The sequence below is a fragment of the Heteronotia binoei genome, chromosome 1 (genome assembly GCF_032191835.1).
Source record: "Heteronotia binoei isolate CCM8104 ecotype False Entrance Well chromosome 1, APGP_CSIRO_Hbin_v1, whole genome shotgun sequence".
NCBI lineage: Eukaryota > Metazoa > Chordata > Lepidosauria > Squamata > Gekkonidae > Heteronotia > Heteronotia binoei.
In genome coordinates, this window is record NC_083223.1 from 259,033,746 (window position 1) to 259,052,694 (window position 18,949).

General features: G+C 48.7%; 1 protein-coding gene across 1 annotated transcript; it reads left to right on the forward strand.

Moving 5' to 3' along the window:
• Window positions 1-7,967: 7,967 nt before the first annotated feature.
• Window positions 7,968-18,621, forward strand: LOC132588127 (transforming growth factor beta-2 proprotein-like). The gene is made up of 7 exons (XM_060260434.1): window positions 7,968-8,310; window positions 10,286-10,449; window positions 11,431-11,563; window positions 12,115-12,225; window positions 13,531-13,696; window positions 17,362-17,515; window positions 18,461-18,621. Exons 1-7 carry the CDS (start codon window positions 7,968-7,970, stop codon window positions 18,617-18,619), a joined length of 1,230 nt encoding a protein of 409 aa, XP_060116417.1. The 3' UTR covers window positions 18,620-18,621.
• The last annotated feature ends 328 nt before the right edge of the window (window positions 18,622-18,949 follow it).

Genomic DNA, 18,949 nt, shown 5'->3' on the forward strand with positions numbered 1-18,949 from the left:
AAACATAGATAATTGGGTTTTTCAAAGCAACATTTCCCAGACTTTTTGCACACTATAAAATGTTGTTTAAAAAAACCCAGGCCCTTAATGAAAAGTTCTACTTCTCTCTGCTCTTTCCCTTTTATTTCTTTGTTTTCAGCCTGATTATGAATAGCTGATTGCCAGGCTATTCACGAGTTAATTATTATCCATTCTTTTTTTTCCAGGGGACTCAATGTAGTTAAACACTGCTTTTGATTTTGCATCCAACCAAAGTCACTGCTCATTATGTTTTTGCTTTGCTTATTATTATATTAATGCAATTATGAAAAAACGGTAAACAAATTTTTTTTTTAAATTGTGAACAATAGCTTTGCTGGCACCAAGCAAAACAAATATCACTGATTAAGTCCTCCTGCCTCCAAAACAAAAGCTAATACTTTACATTTGAGATGAAGCAGGAAATAATTAAGCAGAAGAAAAAGAAAAGAGGGAAATTTAAAGAGTCAGTGGCCCTGTGAAATCTCAGGAGTGCCTGATTGTTCTCCTGGGATAGCTTGGTATTTAAAGTTTAAAAAAAAAAAATCACCTCTGGTCATGCCTGGAAAAAGATGGGAAGCCAGTGCAGAAAACAATGGCGTGCAATGGGCTGCCAATCATGTTTACTGGGTTTCCTGGAAAAAACAAATAATGGCAACCATTGGTGCAGGCTTACAGTCCAAATGTTGTTTTCCTCAACCCATTACAGTGGGAAATACCTGTAGATTTTGGGGGTGGAGACTGAGGAGGGCAGGGTTTGGTGAGGGGAGGGATTTCAACGGGCTATAATGCCATAGAGTCCAACTTCCAAAATCAGCCAATTTTCCAGATGAATTTACCTCTGTTGCCTGGTGATCAGTTGTTATCCCAGAACTCCTCTAGTTTATTGCATGGAGGTTGGCAACCCTATGCCACCCAAACTCTGGCTTTCTACTAGACGTCCTTTGCTCCAGTATCTGAGATATGCTGTCATAGCAGCTAGTTGGCTTCCTGAACACTTTCAAATTCTTCCTTTAGGATTGTGCTGAAAATGTATTATTTACTTCATTTATACCCTGCCTTTCTCTCTAATGGGGACCCACAGTGGCTCACATCATTCTTTTCCCCTCCGTTTTATCCTCACAACAACCCTGTGAGGCAGGTAAGGCTGAGAGTATCGGAGTGGTGCAAGATCACCTGGCTGGGTTCCATTGGCAGAGGAGGGATTCGAACCTCGGCCATCCAGATTCTAGTGTAAGCATGCCACTTATCTCGAGGAACAAGCAGTGGAGCCCTCATGGGTCTCCTGCTTTTTCCACTTTAATCAAGAAAAATACAGAAGCTATTTGCTTGTTATGCTTACTACATTAACCTTGTACTGTGTGCTAAGCTAGTAATAAATCCATAATATTTGTTCACTTCATAGGAGAGAGAGGTAGTGTGAAACCTCTTCATGATTCTCAGATTCAGTAATTTCATGCCAGAGTCTCTTTTTAAAAATTCTTTTGTTGAAGGATTGTGATTTCCAGGTCAGACACAAAGTCCCAGCTAATCCTTGTATTAGCAAAGAAGCAAATTCTTGAGCCAGATGAAAAATACTGCTGAACTGAAGAGTTTGCTTTTGTGATACTTCCACTTGTCCTGGAGATAAATGGTGTCAGTAAGTCTGTTATTATTGGCCAGTTTAGAGTTCTGCCTCCCCCCCCCCCCCCGAATATGTTAGCACAGCTACTTAGAATTTTAACCTGTTTTAGGAGAGCTGCTGCTACCGAAATCCGTAGCTCAATAGTAGAGACATGCTTTGAATGCAAGGTGCAATCTCCCAAAGGATCTTAAGCTGGCAGAGCTGGTTAAGATCCCTGCTGGAGACCCTTTGTTGCCAGTCAGAAGATGATGTGCTGGGTCAGGGGTGCCCAATGTGATGCCCACGGGCTCCATGCTGCCTACCAACATCTTCTCTGGCACCCACCAAGGGTTTTTGAAACGTGGGCCAGGTGGAGCTTTAGCCCAGCAAGACTTCATTGGAGATTGAAGATTTAATTTGGCTGTGCAGTTTTTTTTAAAAAAATGTTAGTTTGACAGCAGCACAAGGATCTTCACTGTGTGACTGAAGGTAAGCTGTGGCAGCCATTTTCATAGAATCAGAATAGAGTTGGAAGGGACCTGCAGGGTCATCTAGTCCAACCCCCTGCACAATGCAGGAAACTCACAAACACCTCTCCCTAAATTCACAGGATCTTCATTGCTGCCTGATGGCCATCTAGCCTCTGTTTAAAAACCTCCAAGGAAGGAGAGCCCACCACCTCCCAAGGAAGCCTGTTCCACTCAGGAGTTGCTCTAACGGTCAAGAAGTTCTTCCTAATGTTGAACTGGAAACTCTTTTGAGATTTGGTGGCTGGCTTTGCCTCCTATGGCAGCCATTTTGAGCCTGTGCCCACCAGACCCCTGAGTTAGGCAAAGTTGAGCATGTTTGTCTTTTGCTGTACTGGGGTCTTGTTACTTGAGACAGGCACTCCTTGCAAACCAGGATCCTGAAGCCTGGAAGAACTGGCCAGTCAGGATGCTAGTCATGTAACAACTTGTAACAAAGATGGAAATGAAGGATTCTGGAGTAAGCCAGTAGGAGAAACTGTTGCCTGCTAAGTGAGGCATGGTTAACCATGGCCAGAGTGTATATAATGAGTGATGTGGCTGTGCTGTTTGTGTCTGTTTCGTCTTGTTCTTGGTTGATTCAGAGCTGGCTGAACTCACTTTACAGTAGAGCAAGGGCCTGACTTGGTGCAAGGCAGCTTCATATGTCAAGTACAAAGACACCAAACCAGTTTGCATGCCCCTCCCCCGCCTAATTCTGAAGGAAATAAAGAGAAGTCTTTCCAAAGGAGAAGCAGTGGTGTTTTCTGGCTGCCTGAGGGCAGCATTAAAAGAAATTACCGACTCAAAACAAACTCCAAGGCCTACAGAGAAATCTCTCTCTACACTTAGGTAAAGTCCCAGGGGACAAGTGCCTCAACAGACATTTACTAAATGGTCAGAGACAACCTCCTCGGAATACTAGATACTAGAGAGGGTTGAAGCTGATGGGCAGTGGATTCAGGATGGCCAAAAGGAAATAATGTCTTTACTCAGAGAGTGCTTAAAATGTGGAATTGACTTTCAGAGGATGTAATGATGGCCACAGGGACAGACAGCTTTAAAAGGGATTTGATAGATCCATGGCGTGGTCTGTCCGTGGCTGCCAGCCACAGTGACTAAAGGCAACATCAGGGGAAGGTTTTAGCCACTATGCCCTGTTGTGGCCTTCCAGAGGAACTGGTTAGCCACTGTGTGAGACTAGATGGGCCACTGATTTGATCCAGCAGGGCTTTTCTTACATTCTTATCAGGGGATGGCCTTGGTCTCTCTGCCCTGTTGTTGGCCCCAGAGGAACTGGTTGGCCACCGTGTGAAACAGGATGCTGGACTAGATGGACCACTGGTCTGATCCAACTGAGCTCTTCTGATGTGTGTTGTCTTTGTGCCTTATTTCTGGCCTACCTTGAGGCAACTGCCTGGCCCTTACCTGAGACAGGATGCTGTGCTGGAAGGATTCAGGACTTCTCAATTTGGCTGTCTCATTGACAGATCCTGTTACCAAGAAGATATTTATTTACAGGATTTATACCCTGCAATTGTGCCATCATCAGGGCCACCAACGCGGCTAACAGATTAAAAACAGATGTACATCTTAAAAACCATTAAAAACAAAAAATGCATTCAAACAATAGCCCAGACTAGCCTAAACTTTACCAGGGCTTGGAAGCAAACGGGGTCATTGATGATTTGTACTTGGATGGGAGCCCCTCCAGAAAGACTAGGGTTGCTATGCTGAGACAGGCAATGGCACCTCATTCACCTCTGCTCATCTCTTGCCCTGAAACCTAACAGGTCACTGTGAGCTGGTTGCGGCTTGTCGCCATGTAATAGCTGTTATTACTAAAGTACATATACAAAGCAATCCAGTACACATATCTAAAACCAACAAATACAGGGCAGGAAGGAGGAATCACTGAGGAACACTGGGTGAAACAAGTCTTCACCTACTGGTGGAAGATGGCAACACTTGGGCCGTTTTCCCACTGACCTTACTCCGGAGCGACGTCCCTCTTCGCCGCGCAGCGTCTGCGCAGATTTCCCACCAACTGCTGCGCACAACCAGGAAGAGCCGCGGCTTTTGCGTCGCAGATGTAAACTGGGTTTTAGCGGCTTACATCTGCGACGCAAAAGCCGCGGCACTTCCTGATTGTGCGCTGCAGTTGGTGGGAAATCCGCGCAAATGCTGCGCGGTGAAGAGGGACGTCGCTCCGGAGTAAGGTCAGTGGGAAAACGGCCATGGAGACAGGCGAGTCTCCCAGGGGAGGGAGTTCCAGAGTTTTGGTGCTACGATCAAGAGGGCTTTTTCTCAGGTTGTCACCCACACAGGCCTGTAGCTGTGGGGGCCTTGCCCCCATCTTCCTGTCAGGAGCTCCAATGCAGGCACCCCCCAACCTTTCCTTCTTCCCTCCCACTGCCACCTCCTTGGGGGTGAAAGCTGAGAGGCTGGGGGCTGTCCCTTTCTCCCCACGATTTAAATTGCATGGGAGGGGTACCCAGGAGCCCCTCCCATGCCATTTAAAGGGCCCACTGATCGGCAGGCCCTTTAAATGGTGTGGGAGGACAACTGCTCCTGGGTACCCCTCCCGTGCAATTTAAATAATGAGGGGAGGAAGGGGCAGTCCCCAGCCTCTCAGCATTCACTCACGGCCCCTCAAGCTGCGGCAGTGGCAGGAGGGAAGGTCAGGCACCCTGAGTCAGGTGCTCTGAGTCATGGCTGTGGCAGCCAAAAGAGGAAATCCACTAAGTGCCGCCCAGCTTTTTAATACCCCCCCATTTTTAAAATCATGGCTACAGGCCTGCACCCACCTACTTCCAAGAGATCAATCTGTCAGTGTGAGAGCCAAATAGAATTAGAGGACGACTACAAGAAGACTGTAGATTTATACTCCGCCCTTCTCTCTGAATCAGAGTCTCAGAGCAGCTTACAATCTCCTTTATCTTCTTCCACCTCAACAGACGCCCTGTGAGATGGGTAGGGCTGAGAGGGCTCTCCCAGAAGCTGCCCTTTCAAGGACAACTCCTACGAGATCTATGGCTCACCCAAGGCCATTCCAGCAGCTGCAAGTGGAGGAGTGGGGAATCAAACCCAGTTCTCCCAGATAAGAGTCCACACATTGAACTGGCCCTGAAGCAGTCTGCCTTGGAATACTAGATCCTGGGGACCAACACCAGAGGGAGGGTGGCCTTTTATGCCCTGTGAGCTTTCCAGTGGCATCTGGCTAATCTAGAGCCTGGAATGAGAAAATGGTGTGCCTGCCAACATTTTGCCTTTGATATAGTTCTTAAAGAGATAGAAGGCCTTTGCATTTGGCTACCTTAGGAGCAGAGCGGGTTGGTCCAGGTGCTTTCAGTGGAATGGGCTAGGAGTGAGATTTTGAAAACTGAGCAATAGTAATGGGGAGGAAGTGAAGGAATAAAAACAAGCGAGGCTCTTGCCAGACATCTTTCCTGCCCTCGCTGTGTCCACCTGCCCTGGCATCCCATCCCTGCCAGCTGCTGGGGCATGAACCTGTCAATTATTTCCCCCCTAGAGTATGTTCATCCAACACTTTTAAAAATAAAAGAAAGGGCGGGGAGAGAAGAAAGAGCGAGCTTCTATGATAATTAAGCTGTTGACAGGCAGTGGAAGCGCAGCCAGGAACTCAAGGCCGGGATGTATCGCCAAAGGCCCAGTCAGCTGATCTGCTCTGCCCTGGCTAATGGCTTGGCTTGCCCCTATTACAGCTGCAGCCAAGTGTTTGATCAATCTCTCCAGGAGACACAGAGAAACCCACAATCGATACCAGACTAACAGTTGAGTGGAGGCTGGGTGAAAGCAGTGGTGTAGTCCCATAAATCAACTTGGAATTCTGGAGCCAGTTCACCTCTGGGGTTGCATGTGGGTTAATCTAGGCCCATAAGAAGAGCCCTAGTGGATTGGATGGTACGTCTAATGATGAGCCTCAGCATCTTGTTGCCAACACTGGTCATCTAGACATTGATTGAAAGTCCAAAACCAATGAATGGTTTTCCTTCAATTGATACAGGTATGCGCCTCTGGTGCCTGGAGGTTCCATTGAGTTTCCATGATTAAAAGCCAATAGTCGATTTTTTCCCTTCCATGCATTTGTGTAATCTTGCGCCGTGGTGCATGCCTTGGTTACATCTAGATTAGACTACTGCAGCGCACTCCACGTGGAGCTGTCCTTGAAGACTGTCCAGAAGCCATAGTTGGTACAGAATCCTGTGGCCAAAGTGTTGAGGAGATGTTGAGGACTGAACCTGGTGCTTTCTGTATGCAAAGCAGATGCTCAACCAGTGACTTACAGCCCCAGCAGCTGCCTTATACTGAGTCAGAACATTAAGAACATAAGAGAAGCCATGTTAGATCAGACCAGTGGCCCATCCAGTCCAACACTCTGTGTCACACAGTGGCCAAAAAAGCCCCAGGTGCTGTCAGGAGGTCCACCAGTGGGGCCAGGACACTAGAAGCCCTACCACTGCTGCCCCTCCCCCGCAAGCACCAAGAATACAGAGCATCACTGCCCCAGACAGAGAGGTCCATCTGTGCCTTGTGGCTAACAGCCACTGATGGACCTCTGCTCCATATGCTTATCCAATCCCCTCTTGAAGCTGTCTGTGCTTGTAGCTGCCACCACCTCCTGTGGCAGTGAATTCCACGAGTTAATCACCCTTTGGGTGAAGAAGTACTTCCTTTTATCCGTTCTAACTTGACTGTTCAAAAACTTCATTGAGTGCCCCAGAATTCTTGTATTGTGAGAAAGGGAGAAAAGTCCTTCTTTCTCGACCTTGATCTATCAAGATCAGTATTGCCTGCTCTGACTGGCAGCAGCTCTTCAGGGTCATGGACCAAAGTCTGTCACATCACCTCATGCCTGTTTCTTTCAACTGGAGATGCTGGGGATTGAACCTGGGACTTTCTGCACACTAGGCAGATGCTGTACCACTTAGCCACAGCACCCACCCTCCTTCCCCTGGAGTCACTCTCACCTGCAATACATAAACAGAGAGGGGTTTTTTTTTTCATTTAGTGGAGGGTAGGGGTCAGGTCAGGTGGGGTCAATATCCAACCAATTTTCAGTTGAGCGAGCCAAGATGGTGGTGGTGTTAGTTTGTTTTAAACACCCTGTGGTTCTCCCCACCCCCTTTTAATAGCTCAGCCTCAGCAATAAAGCCAGAGGGAGGAGTCCAGTTTCATTTACATGCATTTCTATAAACTGCCTGGTTAAAGAGAGGCCTCAAAAGCAGGCCCAAAGAGAACTGCTCGGTTCTGAGCAGGGCAGGAGGGTGGGCGGGATGGGGCTGGAGTCAAGCAGGCTTTACAAGAGCTCTCGCCCCCTTCTCTGTGGCTGGCAGAATCAATGCTCGCTCTGTGGAGGGAGAAAGATGTGGCAGGAAGAGGGTGGAGGATGTGTGGGAAAGGCTGGGAGGGGGGAAGAGAGAGAGAGAGAGAGAGAGAGGAGCTTCCTGAGGGGATCGAGGGAGAGAGCACTGAAGGAGTTCTAGCCAAACTTCCAGTGCAGTAAAAAGGGTTGCAAGGAAAGCCGGTTGCAGTCAGATCTGGGGGTTCAACAGTGCTAAGAAGGGAGGGTCTACTCATCACGTCCTGATTTAGGATTTTGCAAACCTTCCAGGAAACAGTCAGGATAATTTCAGAGACTCCCAAGCCTGCCTTGAAGGAGAACTTTGCACTTCATCCTACCCCTGGCCAACCACGCCAAGAAGGTCATCCGAATTTACCCCTACAAGCGGCAGAGTGGAGTGTAACCTCACCAGAGGGTAGGGGGACCACCACCGCCGGCTAATTGGGCTTTCCAGGGTATCGAGTCCCCCCCAACCATGCTCTGGTCCCCGCTCCTGTGGGTAATGTTGGTTCTGGACCTTGGGGGCACAGCCTCGGCGCTCTCCACCTGCCAAACTTTGGACCTGGAGGTGGCCAGGGCCCGGCGGGTAGAGGCCATACGAGGACAGATTCTCAGCAAGCTGCAGATGGCGGCCCCTCCGGAAGAGGAGCAAGGGGTGCCCGACCAGCCGCCCCCTGAGGTGATGCTGCTTTACAACAGCACCCGCGAGCTGACCCGAGAGCGAGCGGCCTGCGAAGGGCGGAGCAGCAGCGAGGAAGAGGAGTACTATGCCAAGGAAGTGCGGCGGGTGGACATGTTGCCCCCCGGGCATGCTGACAGTAAGGGGTGTGATGATGGGGGTGGAGGTGGGAGATGGTTTGGAATGGGGCAGGGGGGGTGGCGATAGCAAAGCAGGTCAAGGATGATGAGAAAGGGGGCTGAGGAGGATGTGGAGACAGCCCCTATCAATGCACATAGCTAAATGGAAACTCCATATACAGAGGCAGTCTACCACTGACTACCAGAGACTGGGGGAGGCTTGTTGTCTTGATATTCTACTGCAGGGGTGGCCAACGGTAGCTCTCCAGATGTTTTTTTTGCCTACAACTCCCATCAGCCCCAGCCATTGGCCATGCTGGCTGGGGCTGATGGGAGTTGTAGGCAAAAAAACACCTGGAGAGCTACCGTTGGCCACCTCTGCTCTACTGGTAGGATTCTCAGCAAGAGGGAATTAAAATGTGGAATTTGCTGCAGATGGTGTAGCGATGGCTAGAGGAATATACAGCGTTATAAGGGGATTAGATAGACCTCTCTTCCATGAATCTATCAGTTGGTACTAGCCAGGGTGACTGAGGGGAACCTCCTCATTCAGAGGCACTAAGTCTCTGAATCCCAGAGCCAAGGAGGCAATATCGGGGGAAGGCCTCAGCCTCCGTGCCTGTTGTTGGCCCTCCAGAGGAACTGATTGGGCACTTTGTGAGACAGGATGCTGGACTTAGATGGACTACTGACCTGAAGAGCAGGGCTCTTCTTAGGTACTTATGAGGGGAAGGTCTCAGCCACTATGCCCTGTTGTGGCCTTCCAGAGGAACTGGTTGGCCACTGTGTGAGACAGGGTGCTGGACTAGATGGATCACTGGTCTGATCCAATAAGGCTGTTCTTCTGTTTTTATGTTCTTATCTGGCCGATCACCAGCAGAAACAGCATGCTGGCTTTGATAAACCTTCATTCTGATCCAACAGGTGGGCTTTTCTTGTGTTCATTTAAAAGGGAAATTAGACAACTTCACTAGAGAGTGGTCCATCCACAGTTATGGTGGGGAGGGGCCATGGCTCAGTGGTAGAGCATCTGCTTTGCATGCGGTAGGTCCCAGGTTCAATCCCTGACATCTCTAGCTAAAAGGATCAAGTAGAAAATGAAAGGCTTCGATCCGAGACCCTAGAGAACTGCTCCCAGTCTGAGTAGACACTGCTGAGCTTGAGGGACTGAGTCAGTATAAGGCAGCTTCGTGTGTTTGTGGTAACTAAAATGGAGCCTCCATACCCAAAGGCAGTAAATTCTTGAGTAGCAGCTGATAGGACTTGCAGGGATGGAGTGCTGTAGGAGTGCTGTTGTTTTCATACCCCGCTGGTGGGGTTCTCAGAAGCATTTGGGTTGGCCACTGTGGGAAACAGGAGGCTGGACTCAAGGCTCCAACTGGTCAGATCCATCAGGGCTCTTCTTACATTCTTAGAAGGCATCAAGACAAGGAAGGAACAAGGCCCTGCGCATATTAACTCTGTATGATGACTGCCACATCATAAGATGCTGGACCGTCCCTTTCTGATCAGCATCACATTACCCTTGCAGTCCTTCATGAATGGGAGTTGTTCGCCTATTCCTCTCTCAATCATGAGGGTAACCTCCAGGGATTAAGGTTGTCAGCCTCCAGGTGGGGCCTGGAGATCTCCAGCTGGCAGAGATCAGCTCCCCTGGAGAAAATGGCTGCATTGGAGGGTAGACTCTATGGCATTGTATCATGTTGAGGCCCTCTCCCTTCCCTTCCCAAACCCCACCCTCTCCCCCATCCACCCCCAAAATCTCCAGGTAATTTTCCAACACAGACCTGGTAACCCTACCAAGGATGCAACCGAATGCATTTTAGAGTTAACATTCATTTGAAACCATAAACAAAAGAAATGCAGAGTGATAATAGCAGTAGAACTCTAAGCACAGGGGGAATAGCCTGCATTGAAATGGGTGAACGTTTGGTCCCTTCTGCTGTTTTGCTGGAAGTAACCCCAACCACCTGCCCTCCTTTCTCCTCCCTGCAGACACCATTGCGAGCACCCAACCCAGCCCTTTCTTCCGCCTTCTGCGCTTCGACGTCTCGGGAGCTGAGCCCAACCTTAGCAGCCTTGTTCAAGCCGAGTTGCGCGTCTACCGGGTGCCGAATCCCCGGGCACGAGCCACGGAGCAGCGGGTGGAGCTGTATCAGGTGAGGGTTCCCGGCCAGGAGGGTCCCCTTGCTGTTTAGAATGCTGGAATGGAAGGGCCTGCCTATCCATCAGCTTTGTATCCCACCCTTCTTTCAAGGAGTTCCTGATTGTTCCCTCCTCCATTTTATCCGCACAACAGCCCTGCGAGGTAGGCAGGCAGTGGGTGACTGCTGGCCCAAGGTTATTCTGTGAGCTGGGCAGCAGTTGGAACCTGGGTTTCCTTAGTCCTTGTCCAGGCATAACCACAACTTCACCATCTTTTCACATCACCATCAATGTTCCCTCTAAGCTGCAAAGTCTTCTACTCTGTGAGCTACTGGCATTAAAGTTGTGAGCTACTGGCAGGGATGGAATTCTAACAGGAGCTCCTTTGCATATTAGGTCACACCCCCTGATGTAGCCAATTCTCCAAGAGCTTACAAAAAGGAGCCTTGTAAGCTCTTGGAGGACTGGCTACATCAGGGGTGTGTGGCCGAATACGCTAAGGAGCTCCTGCTAGAATTCTACCCCTGGCTACTGGCATTGAAGTTGTGAGCTATTGCATAAATTAGTGTGCTCTGGGGTCATCCTTCCTGAGCTAAGACAAAAATGTGTAAGCTGGAGGCTAAAAATCTGTGAGTTAGCTCACACTAACTCAGCTTAGAGGGAACACCATTCCTCCTGGGTTCCAAAATTATCTCCTCCTGGAAAGTCGCTGTGTTTCCCCTCAAAAGAGGTCCTGTGCCTTCAGCAGCATCCTGAGAGTCTGAAACCCAACAGGTACAGTTTTCCCTAGCATTCAGCAACAGGGGAAACGGCACCCACCAACAGGATATTTTTCATGCCATGCTGTAAGCACACAAAGTCTTTTGCCAGCAAAAGGAAGGAGGTAAATCTATTCACTGAAAGGAGTGGTGTTTTGAGGTTGGTTTTTTTGGCCTGGCTGTCCAATTTTGCCGAGTGTGGCTGGGCACGTTCCTGACAGGTTATATTTCTCACAGGTGATCCAGGCAAGAGAGCCCTCTGCGCCAACCCAGCGTTACGTGGAGAGCCAGACGCTGCGACCAACAGATCGGGCTGAGTGGGTGTCGTTTGATGTCACTGACACTGTCAGCCAGTGGCTGGATAAAAGAGGTGAGTGCTACCTTTCAGATCTAGAGCATAAGAGAAGCCATGTTGGATCAGGCCAATGGCCCATCCAGTCCAATTCTCTGTGTCCTGCAGTGGTAAAAAAAAAATAGGTGCCATCAACCCTATTTGTATTGAAAAACGTTGGGAATCCAGTGGCACCTTTCAGTCCAGCAAAAGTTTATTTCTGAATATAAGCTTTGGTGTCCTGCAAACTCAAACTTCGTTCTATGTACTGAGTGAAGGATATTTGCCCAGGAAACTTTAAAGTTGAGTTGCTGCACACCAAGTATTTTAGTGCATAGCCTGTTTTTTTGTTTTGTTTTACACTTCCTGGACAGACGCAGACAGTGTCAGTATTGTCTGCTTGGACTGGCAGCAGCTTTGCAGGGTCAAAGGCAGAAGTTTTCCACATCACCTTCTACCAAAATATTTTAACCTGGAGATGCCGGGGATTGAACCTGGGACCTTCTGCATGCGAAGCAGATGCTCTACTGCTGAATCATGCCACCCACTTCTGCTTGTAAAATTGTTGATCTCCACTGTTTCTTCTCTAGAGAGAAACCTGGGCCTGAAACTGGGGGTGCACTGCCCTTGTTGCACTTATGTCCCCGCTGGAAACACAATTAACCCCAATTACAGCGAAGAGCTGGAAGTGCGCTTTGCAGGTACGCAAGTAGCTGAGGCTGCAGGGAAGGGGGATGGGTGGGGATGGGTAGCAGCCCCTTCTCCCCAGATCTACAAGAACATAAGTGAAGCCATGTTGGATCGGGCCAATGGCCCATCTCCAACACTTGGTGTCACACAGTGGCAAAAAAAAAAAGGAGGTTCACAAGTGGTACTAGAAGTCCTTTCACTTTGCACCCCCCCCCCCCCAAAGCACCAAGAATACAGAGCATCACTGCCCCAGACAGGTCCAATAATATGCTGTGGCTAATAGCCACTGATGGACCTCTGCTCCATATTTTTATCCAAACCCCTCTTGAAGCTGGCTATGTTGTAGCCGCCACCACGTCCTGTGGCAGTGAATTCCACATGTTAATCACCCTTTGGGTGAAGAAGTACTTCCTTTTATCCGTTCTAACCCTACTGCTCAGCAATTTCATTGAATGCCCACGAGTTCTTGTATTGTGAGAAAAGGAGAAAAGTACTACTTTCTCTCCTTTCTCCATCCCATACATAATCTTGTAAACTTCTATCATGTCACTCCGCATTCGACGTTTCTCCAAGCTAAAGAGCCCCAAGTGTTTTAACCTTTCTTCATAGGGAAAGTGTTCCAAACCTTTAATCATTCTAGTTGCCCTTTTCTGCACTTTTTTCGATGCTATAATATCCTTTTTGAGGTGCGGTGACCAGAATTGTATACAGTATTCCAAATGAGACCGCACCATCGATTTATACAGGGGCATTATGATACTGGCTGATTTGTTTTCTGTTCCCTTCCTAATAATTCCCAGCATGAGGTTGGCCTTTTTTATTGCAATCGCACACTGTCTTGACATTTTCAGTGAGTTATCTACAACGACCCCAAGATCTCTCTCTTGGTCGGTCTCTGCTAGTTCACACCCCATCAACTTGTATTTGTACCTGGGATTTTTGGCCCCAATGTGCATTACTTTGCACTTGTCCACACTGAACCTCATCTGCCACGTTGACGCCCACTCATCCAGTCTCAACAGATCCCTTTGGAGTGCCTCACAATCCTCTCTGGTTCTCGCCACCCTGAACAATTTAGTGTCATCTGCAAACTTAGCCACTTCACTGCTTACTCCCAACTCCAAATCATTAATGAACAAGTTAAAGAGCATGGGGCCCAGTACTGAGCCCTGCGGCACCCCACTGCTTACCGTCTTCCACTGCAAAGATTGCCCATTTATACTCACTCTCTGTTTTCTATTAATTAGCCAGTTTTTGATGCACAAGAGGACTTGTCCTTTTACTCCATGACTTGTCCTTTTACTCCATATGTCCAGGCCTGGATGACGATCTCATCAAGGAAGCCTGGAAAGGACGTGCACGACCCCCAGACCTCAGCGGCAAGGCCCCACACCTGATCCTCACGCTGCTGCCCCCGCACCGGCTGGAGCCCCCTCCAAAGGGGCGCCGCCGTCGAGCAGCCAACGCTCCTACCTGTACCAGGTGAGGCATCCTAGTAACTCAGAAAGGTCCGCACAGCTTAAGGCCATGAAACACCGAACTGAGGAAAGTACACAGGGGAGACTCCATAAGCCAATCCAGCTTTTTTTAAAAATTGGAGACCACAAATGCTGTTGGGATTAGATGGCCTTGTTTCCAGCTGCTGTAATGTCTCCTCTTTGCCCCCAATCTCATCTGGACCTCCACCTGACACCTTGTGTCAATGTGTTCCATAGGCAGCAGGGGAGGAAGAGGAAGTCATGGATTGAGTGTCCTCTAGTGGCTGATAGGTGACATGACCAGTGCATGTACAATTTATGTACATTAGACACTTTTTTTCTTTACTTGTTTTTCTTTACTTGTGCATTCAATACACGTACAGTTCACTGTGTGATTGAAACTTCACATTTATCCAGGTTCTGGTCCCTGGTTTTATTTGTAAAGTGAACACACATTGGTTCTTTCTTGCAAACAGATGTATGTACGTATATACAGGATGTGTATACATTCACTGTAATGTGTGAACAGGGCTGCTGTTTCTCCGCTCTTCAACAACAGCTAGATAGAACTGTTCATCTAGCAGTTTTTAGGGGCTGTCTCGTGTTCATAGCTGGGGACACTGACAATCTGCTCACACACACTGTTTGGCCCCATTTTGAACTCTGCTCCTCCACTTGCAGCTGCTGGAATGGCCTTGGGTTACCCATAGCTCTTGCAGAGTTGTCCTTGAAAGGGCAGCTTCTGGGAGAGCTCTCTCAGCCCCATCTACCTCACAGGATGTCTGTTGTGGGGGAGGGAGATACAAGATATTGTAAGCTGCTCTGATTCAGAGAGAAGGGCGGGATATAAATCTATGGTCTTCTTCCTCCTCTACCCAGAGAAGTGACAAGCTCCCCCTCACTGGCAATCTTTAAGCAGCAGCTGGAAGAACACTTGTCAGGGATGCTCTAGGCCAGTGATGGCGAACCTTTTAGAGACTGAGTGCCCAAACTGCAACCCAAAACCCACTTATTTATTGCTTGCTGGGAAACCGTGGACCAGTAATATACCCTTGAGTTAACCCACCTCATAGGTTCGTTGTGAGGATAAAAGAGAAGGAGAGAGTGTGTCAAACGACTTCAGTGTCCTTTTGGGGGAGGAAGGCAGGGGATACATAATGTTAGTTAATAAATTAAGTTGATGAAAGGAGTCCACTGATCTATATGACTAAATCTGAGTCCAGCAGCACCTTAGAGAACAAGATTTTTGAGAGTGAAAGCTCCTTCTATCTATTCGAGGGAGCTCTAATGCTGGAAAGCTTGTGCCCCCTCCCCCAAATCTTGTTGGTCTCTAAGGTGCTCCTGGACTCGAATCTAATTGTTCTACTATGGACCAGCATGGCTACCTTTGGAAACTTCAGGGATAGTCTGAATTGTATTAACTAAAAAGTCTGATGTGAGAAAGGAGGGCCAGTTTGGTGTAGAGGTTAAATGCATGGACTCTTATCTGGGAGAACTGGGTTTGATTCCCAACTCCTCGACTTTCAGCTGCTGGAATGGCCTTGGGTCAGCCATAGCTCTCACAGAGCTGTCCTTGAAAGGGCAGCTTCTGGGAGAGCCTCTCTCAGCCCCACCTACCTCACAATGTGTCTGTTGTGGGGGAGGAAGATAAGGAGATTGTGAGCTGCTCTGAGACCCTGAGATTCAGAGTGAAGGGCGGGATACAAATCCAATATCTTCTTTCTTTAAACTAAAACTGCAATCCTGTGCATGTGTAGAGAGTAGGTGCCACAGTGCTCACTGTAGATTACTTACAAGTAACCATGGAGAGCAAGCCCAATGAGGAAAGACTAAGGGACTTGGGGATATTCAGCCTGGAGAAGAGGAGGTTGATGGGGGAGACATGAGTGCTCTTTTGAAGTATTAGAAGGGCTGCCACTTAGAGGAGGACAAGGAGCTGTTCCTGCTGGCAGCAGAGGAGAGGACTGGCATAGGAAAAACTTTAACAGTAAGAGTTGTTCAACAGTGCAATTGACCCCCTCACTGGCAGTCTTTAAGCAGCGGCTGGACAAACACTTGTCACGAATGCTCTGGAAAACCAGAACAGCAGTGCAACAGTTCAAAAACAGCTTATCAACAATTTGCCTTATGGTCCCTGTAGCTTGAAAGAGCTCTGCTCAGATACTGCTATCAGAAGCATCGTATTTGAAAGCAAGGAAGCCTGCAGTTCCTCCCTTTCTACTCCTAAACCAGAGGTGATCCTGGCTGCTGTTTCTGCCAGATTAGTGGGATCCAACATTTCCTGTAATAAACCCACATCCCTTCAAAAAATGTGCTTGATTCAAGGTCCTGATCTCTCCTCCCCCCCGCACCCACATCCCACATACCTATGCTCTCTTATTCCCTTCAGCTTGGACCGTGCCATAACAGAGGAAAATCACCTTGCAGGTGTTCCTGCAGTTTTAGGGAGGGGGTTAGATGGGACCCACTAGGGCAGGGGTGGCCAAACTTGCTTAACATAAGAACCAACCTTCCTTCCTTCCTTCCTTCCTTCCTTCCTTCCTTCCTTCCTTCCTTCCTTCCTTCCTTCCTTCCTTCCTTCCTTCCTTCCTTCCTTCCTTCCTTCCTTCCTTCCTTCCTTCCTTCCTTCCCTCCCTCCCTCCCTCCCTCCCTCAGACATCTGACGTTGATGTCTGGTGGCTCTCACACATCTGACATTTATTCTATGTGGTTCTTATGTTAAGCAAGTTTGGCCACCCCTGCCCTAGTGGGTCCCATCTAACCCCCTCCCTAAAACTGCAGGAACACCTGCAAGGAATTTTCCTCTGTGTGTTGTGCTTGGGGGCTGCATTGTGGTTGCACCGCCCTCCCCATGTCAGAATTCCAAAGGTGCCCACGAGCTCAAAAAGGTTGGAGTGCCCTGTTGTCTCTCTGAAGGAGGCCCAGTTAGGGTTGTCAGGTTTGGGTTGGGAATTATCTGGAGATTTGGGGGAAGGAGCCTGAGTTTGGGGAGAGGAGGAGTTTCAATGAGATATGACTCCATAGAGTCCACCTTCCAAAGCAGCCATCTTCTCCAGGAAAACTGATCTCTTATCGCCTGGAGATTCATTGTAATCCCAGGAGGTTTCCAGCCACCACCTGGGGGTTGGCAATCCTGTTCTGCACCCATGCTCAGGGGGCATGCGGAGGGGCAAGGGAGCGTACGTGTCCACAGAGAGGGCTCTGAGTGCTGCCTCTGGCATGCATGCTATAGGTTCGCCACCACTGCTCTAGGCTGACCCTGCATTGAGCAGGGGGTTGGACTAGATGGCCCGTATGGCCCCTTCCAACTCTTATGATTCTATGAATAAAGGTCATGTTTTGGGCTGTAGTAGTTGAATGGTGCAATTGGAATAAAGTACTAGCGGTCTCCCTCCGGCTGCTCCTCTTCTTTTTTAGCTTCACCCATTTAGCATCCCTTCAACTGTGGCCATCTCTGCTTTAAAAGGAGAACCAGTGCAGTGTGTCAGATCTGAGAGTTCTGAGTTCAAATCCACCTTCAGCCATGAAGCTTGCTGGTTAACCTTTTGTCAGCTGCTGGCCTAACCTACCTTGTAAAAGATATAAAAAATAAGCACAGCAACACAGAGATGAAGTAATGTACAATAATGAACATGGTGTGGAATCTGCTCTTTATGCTCTCTTTCCCAGGAATACGGACCAGGGTTGTTGTCTTCGCACCCTGTACATTGATTTCCGCAAAGATCTGAAGTGGAAATGGATCCACCAACCAAAAGGCTACAAAGCAAATTTTTGTGCTGGGACCTGTCGCTACGTATGGAGCACGGACACACAGTACAACATGGTGAGAATTTTTTGTAAGCTCTTGGAGGATTGGCTACATCAGGGGTGTGTGGCCTGATATGCAAAGGAGCTCCTGCTAGAATTCCATTCCTGTGGATAATGCCCCCTCCCACATCAAGGCAGGTGCTGTTTTAGGAGAGTCGTTCTTTCTGGGTGTGAGAAGGGGAGATGAATCTGTCGCAGCAGGCAGAATCTTAGAAGAGGCATTCCCCTCTGGTAGGGGTAAATGCTTTTTAAGATGGCCGCAGCACATATCAAACAGGAACCATTACAGAAGAGGCATTCCTCCTTGCGTCCTAAAGAAAGGACTGCCTTCTAAAAAGTGCTTCCTATTTCCTGTTTGTATAAGTGCATCTATTAAAAGTAATACTATAAAAACCAGAACTTTGATGCCTAATTAATTATGGGCAGCTTGTTTGCTGACCGACGCCGCTTAAAATTAATGTAACCTAGGGAGAGCCAAACTTGCTTAATGCAAGAGCCACATAGAATAAATGTCAGATGTTTGAGAGCCACAAGACAGGAAGGAAGACAGGAAGGAAGACAGGCAAGTAGATGGGGAGGGGGGACAGGTGGAAAGAAAATAATTTTAACTTTAAATGCATTCTTCAAGCTGTTAGCTGGCTTGGCTTGGAGAACTGATTTAAAGACACAAATGCCTTCTCCAAGCTGGCCAATGCAGCCATGGGGGCTTTGAGAGCCACACATATGTGCGAAAGAGCCACATGTGTCTCTCGAGCTGCAGTTTGGCCACCCCTGATCTAACCAATGGATGGGTTAGAATGTTGCAGAGTTTAAAACAAAGACTGCCCCAAAATAAAGGATTGATGGAGAGGGGCCAGGCCCAGGACAGTGGGGGTTTGGTGGTGGGATTGCAGGAGCTGGGCAACAGGGACTCGCAAGCAGGTATCCTTCCTAACAGCCTCTCTGTTTCTTCATTGGCCAGGTGCTCCCTTTGTATAACAAACTGAACCCCGAAGCCTCAGCTGCCCCTTGCTGCGTCCCTCACGAACTGGAGCCCTTGACCATCCTCTACTACGTAGGCCGTTCTCCCAAGGTGCAGCAGCTCAGCAACATGATTGTGAAGTCTTGTCGTTGTCGCTGAGGGGGACTGGTGTCGCGGTTGCTGGGGAGTTGGGCTCGCTCTGGACCTGCAAAGCTAGGAGCAGGCCCTCCCGTGACCCTGGCCCCTCCTGTGACCTTGCTCTGCCCACCAGCAAGAGACTCCGCCCTTTTCTTCCGGCCCAGCCCAACCGCAAGTGGTTCCTCCTCCTGTTGTGGTTCCTTACCAGCAAAGGACTCTCTGTTCTTGCCTGGATAATCTGAAGAGCAGAGACTTCCAGTTACCCCTCAGCTGCTTCCCCGTGGCACGGACCCGAGCAGGGATTTTTTTGAGCAGGATCACACAGGAGCGCAGTACTGGCTGGCTTGGTGT

Coding starts and splice junctions, on each gene's coding strand:
- LOC132588127 (XM_060260434.1), top strand. CDS start 7,968: ATGCTCTGGTCCCCGCTCCTGTGGGTAATGTTGGTTCTGGACCTTGGG. Junction 13,697..17,361: donor AACGCTCCTACCTGTACCAG/GTGAGGCATCCT, acceptor TCTCTTTCCCAG/GAATACGGACCAGGGTTGTT. Junction 17,516..18,460: donor CGGACACACAGTACAACATG/GTGAGAATTTTT, acceptor TTCATTGGCCAG/GTGCTCCCTTTGTATAACAA.